The sequence below is a fragment of the Ananas comosus genome, linkage group 12 (genome assembly GCF_001540865.1).
Source record: "Ananas comosus cultivar F153 linkage group 12, ASM154086v1, whole genome shotgun sequence".
In the NCBI taxonomy this organism is placed as follows: domain Eukaryota; kingdom Viridiplantae; phylum Streptophyta; class Magnoliopsida; order Poales; family Bromeliaceae; genus Ananas; species Ananas comosus.
Window position 1 is genome coordinate 6,899,543 of NC_033632.1, and position 4,841 is coordinate 6,904,383.

The following is a 4,841-nucleotide window of genomic DNA, read 5'->3' on the forward strand; positions in this document are numbered from 1 at the left end:
AGGAGTAACAACTGGGTGAAGAACTAACCTACAAAACAAGTAGTCCTCAGTGGTACCGCCCAAACAACAACATCGTCCCCCTAGTCTCGCGGAGGAAGGATAGTGTAGGAAAAGCAGGAAGTACACTCTACACGTATCAATCACTCACTATCATGCCTCTACGTAACCAACTGTACGGAAATCGTCAAAATGCGACCCAATCCAATCGGGACTGTAAGATATTCCTCGCCGGGAACTGATGAATACACCTGTCCCTGCCCACGTCTGCGGACCTACAGGCTCTATCCACACTAAACATGGTCGTGAGAGAGCAAATCAACTGGCATGACGCACAAACGCGATAAGCAACAAAGCCTGGACTCGGAGTGGGCACCGTGGCGCTACCACGAGTATGCAGGTACTCTCTTGTCGCAGCTAAACAGGCTCTGAAAAGCCAAAGTCAAGAAATCGACTCTAACTGGTCTAACAACCAAACACTAGTACGTGCCTCTCGGCACAATCGACGCCAAAAAAGGCAGATAACGGAGTCCCCGTAACCTCAACGGACACGCTACAGTCCGAGAACACCCTAAACGACCCCTGTAAATCCCCTCGTCGCGAACCAGCACGAGCTGTGATATATTCTAACATCTCCTGGAGTACTCCGTCTCGAAGATACTGCCGACAGTACATTTCAATACAACGGCTCCCTAAGTAAATCAGGGAGTATTTAAGTATAAGATTCACATCGTGTTTTCTCCTAGTCAAACCAGTCGCAACCATGTACATTTAAGACTTACTAAGTCATTTCTCAATCTGTTATATCCGAGGATAGAAAAAACCATCATGATATCACACTAACACATGATTACCGAAACTAATATATCATGACATGCGACAATCTACGGTACTTGGAATAAACGATGTAACCACCCGATGCGCTAACTCACCGGCAGGGAGGAGGTCACCAAAACTCTCCAAATGCCCATGGAAAAATCGGGTGTCCACTAAGTTGAAATGACCCTAACACATGCAACGAAGAACTCCAACTCAAGATTTGATCCGAAACACGCAGCAAGCAGAGGAGAACATAAATTTCTCGACCCAGCTAACCTTCACCAAATCCAGGAAAATAAGGGCTTCTTGGATTCCTCTCAGTCCTAATCCAACGAACAAATTCCCGTCCGAATCGACGCTCTACACCCGAGTGATGAGCCAGAAACGCAACGGCCACGTGAAAATCTGCAGGACAAGCCCAGACTCGAATATTGAAAAGCTTGGAAATAAAAAAGCAATTGACGGCACACCCACCTCGACAAGCGACCCTAGTATTGTGCGACGTCAAGAGACGGCAGAAATATATTCAAAAATTTCTAGTCACCAACCAATAACACGACAGATCCGAATGCAAGCCTACGACGATAGTAAACGGACGCCGAGTTGCGGACCTATCTGTGCGACGTCGAGGACGGCGATAACACACCCTCGCCCGGCCTCCTTGCGATGCTACGGCGACAAACGTAGGCTCGAACGGCTCCACGGCGCGACGTCGACGGCGAATCCGAGCTTCGCGGCTACCTCTACGCGGCTCCTCCGCTTCAGCTCTCCACTCCACACGAAAGAGAGAAAGAAAAATATAATTAGAGAGGTGTAGGCTGTTCCCTCAATTAATTGAATGGATAACCATGCATGGGGGCACGTGGCATCCACACACACATATATATATATATATATATATATATATATATATATATATATGTATAGACATGGGCATGTGGCATCCATATATATATATAAAGGATACTACACTAAATATTAAATATTTAAATTTAAATTATAGGAATTTTGTATTATTATTTAAAAAAATTTTAATGTTTGTAAATATTTAAATTCAACATATTTAATATGTTTAAGAAATTTTCAAATTCCTCTAGTTTAGAAATTAATTTTCTATCACTAATGTAAAAAATTTTGAATGTAGGTAAAAAAATTTAAAATCAACATATTTAATATATTTAAAAAAAATAAATTTTCTTTTAATTTAAACATTAATTTTTTATCACTATTTGAAAAAAAAAATCATGTTGGTAAATATTTAAATTGAACATTTTTAATCCAAACCCGAAGACCCGAAGGCCCGAACCCAAATCAATTATTCCTCTTTACCATATTTCAAAATATATTATTAAATCTAAATTTTTAAAACATAAATTCAAGACCATGTTGTCAAATAATTTGAAAGCTTTCTCATATGAAACGATGAGACATCTATGGATGTTGAGGAAAGATAGAGAGAGAAAAAAAAAACAAAGAGAGAAGAGAGATGTAGGTAATTTAGTGGGGGCAAAATTACTTAATTATTCATGTATTAAATGATAAAAATATTCCTCTTTGGAGTACCTAGTAAGTCGTAACTCTCTCAAAGTAATATGATATTGCAGATCGCAACTTAAAAGAAATTAAATTTGAACCATAAAATAAGAATGAATGAACGACATCGAAAAATAACAAATATAACAGCATTACTCTAAAAATATGAGTAGTCATATAAACTATTAATCCCAATATTTTATGCTCAAATCAATCAATATATTGTAGTTTAGTTCATTGATTGGTATCTTCATTATTTTGTGAGAGATATTGGGTTCAGTCCGTGGCACTTAAATATCATTGCCATTCTCAAAAGATTAATTAAACACTCTTTCTTACGTTTTTAGTTAAGAAAACAAAATAATGTTAGAAGCCTAGTGAGATTCAAACTCAGTACATACTGTTATGATATTATATTAAATTATATGAAATAATCATTATTCATCAAAGAATTAATTTGTCAAATAATAGTGTTTTTAAAATTTATGTTCAACAAAACTATTACAAGTTAATTGTTTCTGTATTTCACACTCTCTGCATAATTCTGATCATATAAACATCTCGCAGAAATAATAATAAGAAAAGGAATTCTATCATAACTTCTGATTTTTGTTTCTTTTTTTTTTTAAAAAAAATTACCAGGCAATGGCTTTGGGTTTGCAGCTGGTGAGTGCCTTCTGGTTCTACAAGATTCTACGAATGGTGAGACATAAGCTCGGGAAAAAAATGAAAGCCCATAAAAGTGTCAGTCACTGAGCTCCAGGAGCTCACCTCTTAATATGCGTGTGAATGTGTACAAATGAAGCATCACTTGATTAATGTAGCAATTATGCGCTTAAAGATTAATCTTCCTTCAGAAAAATGTTAAGATTTATCTTAAAACATGTCCTACCAATTTAAATGTTTTGTTAATAAATAATTAGAGTGGCACTAAGCTCCTCTATTCTATGAGCTGGTTGTGGGTTTTAATTACTGTGTTATATTCACATTATTTAAACTCTATGTCTAAACCCCCTTTTTTTCATCCTTTTCCTGTCACATTTATCTGTTATTTGTGTAGTTTGCAGCCGTGTGAGTAGGGCGTTGATCATGAGTTTAACCTTAAGCTATTTTCTACCTAAGCTATCTAATGATCTTCTAAAAGACTAGCTTGGGATTATGTTGTTTGGGTGCACCTTCTTCGTGTTTTGGAAGCCATATATTACTACACAATAATACACATAATTTAAAATTAGGTAGAAATATCTACAATTTTATTTTCAATCCAATATAATAATAAAATTTTCATTGCATTTTCAAATTAAAAATTTCGTTTTTTTAAAAAAAGGCTAATGATTATCTCATTCAATGCAAATTAAAATAATATATCAAGTTTATTAAGAATAAATTCACGTCATAAATTAATTAATAAGCGCATTACAATTTTGTAAAGCAACTATAATATATATCAAAAGACGTGATATCAGAAAATTTTGGCCAATTTGCATAAAAAATCACTAGTTTTGTGCTTTTACAAAAGTGAGCCATCTTTTTCGATTTTGCAGATTCGGGCCGGATTTTCAGTAAACTGACCAAAATACTCTTGTACCTTTTTCCCTCTCCTCTCTTTTTCTTCTCTCGTTCTTTTTTTCTTTCTCTTCCTAGAGAGCGGCAGAGGCGGAGGCGGAGGCGGCCCACTTCGGTTTTGTCCGGCGCATCCTTACCCTCGCCCGCGCATCCCCCGCTTTCCTCGCCTCCGACCCCGCCGAGGCCGTGCTGCGACTTTTTTTTTCCCCCTCTCCGACCCTCCTCCACCGCCTCCAACAACGCCTATCTCACTCTCCCTCGCCCTTCGCGCCCTTTCCCTTTCTCTGCTCCTCCGCCTCCTCCGCCGCCTCCGACGACAACACCTCTCCGCCGACAACGGCCCCGGGGAGGTTGCTGCGGCGGCGCAGCCTCACAGCGGGGGGTCTTTAGCGGCGTCGTCGCCGGCGCCATGGCCGTTGGCGGAGAGACGCGACAAAAAAAATTATAAAAGAAGGAAGAAGAAAAAAATGATGACAAAAAATTATATAACAAGGAAAAAGAAGATGAAATTGTACTGTTAAAATAAGATTACAGTGTTTTAAAATAAATTTGTACTGTTTTAATAAAAATTGCACTATTTGATATAGAAATTACACTATTTTGAAATGGATTTTACACTCTTTAGGCTAACGTTAACTATTTAGGAGAATTTTGCACCATTTCTTTTTCTTTTCTTTTTCTCTTTCTCTTCTTCTTCTTCTTCCGCTGTTGCCTCCCGCCCGGCTCGAGGTCCCTTCTCGTTGTCAGGAGCCTCCTCGAGCTCGGCGACTTTCGAGGCAGTTGGCGGCCCCGGAGCCCGCCGGCGGGTACTTCGTAGCCATCGCCGTGGACGGCAAGGCCGCCCTCGTCACTGGCGACCTCCGCGGCGAGGCCTATAGGAGGGCAGTGGCGCGATCGGCCCCGTGCGAGGAGGCGCTCCTAATCTC

General features: G+C 39.3%; 1 protein-coding gene across 1 annotated transcript in view; it reads left to right on the forward strand.

The window, feature by feature from the left end:
• The window catches only part of LOC109718040 (transmembrane protein 136-like), an 8,572-nt gene extending 5,199 nt beyond the window's left edge, over positions 1–3,373 (forward strand). Inside the window, 1 exon segment of the mRNA XM_020244032.1 lies at positions 2,992–3,373. Within this exon segment, the coding sequence (XP_020099621.1) occupies positions 2,992–3,105 (114 nt within the window). The 3' untranslated portion in view covers positions 3,106–3,373.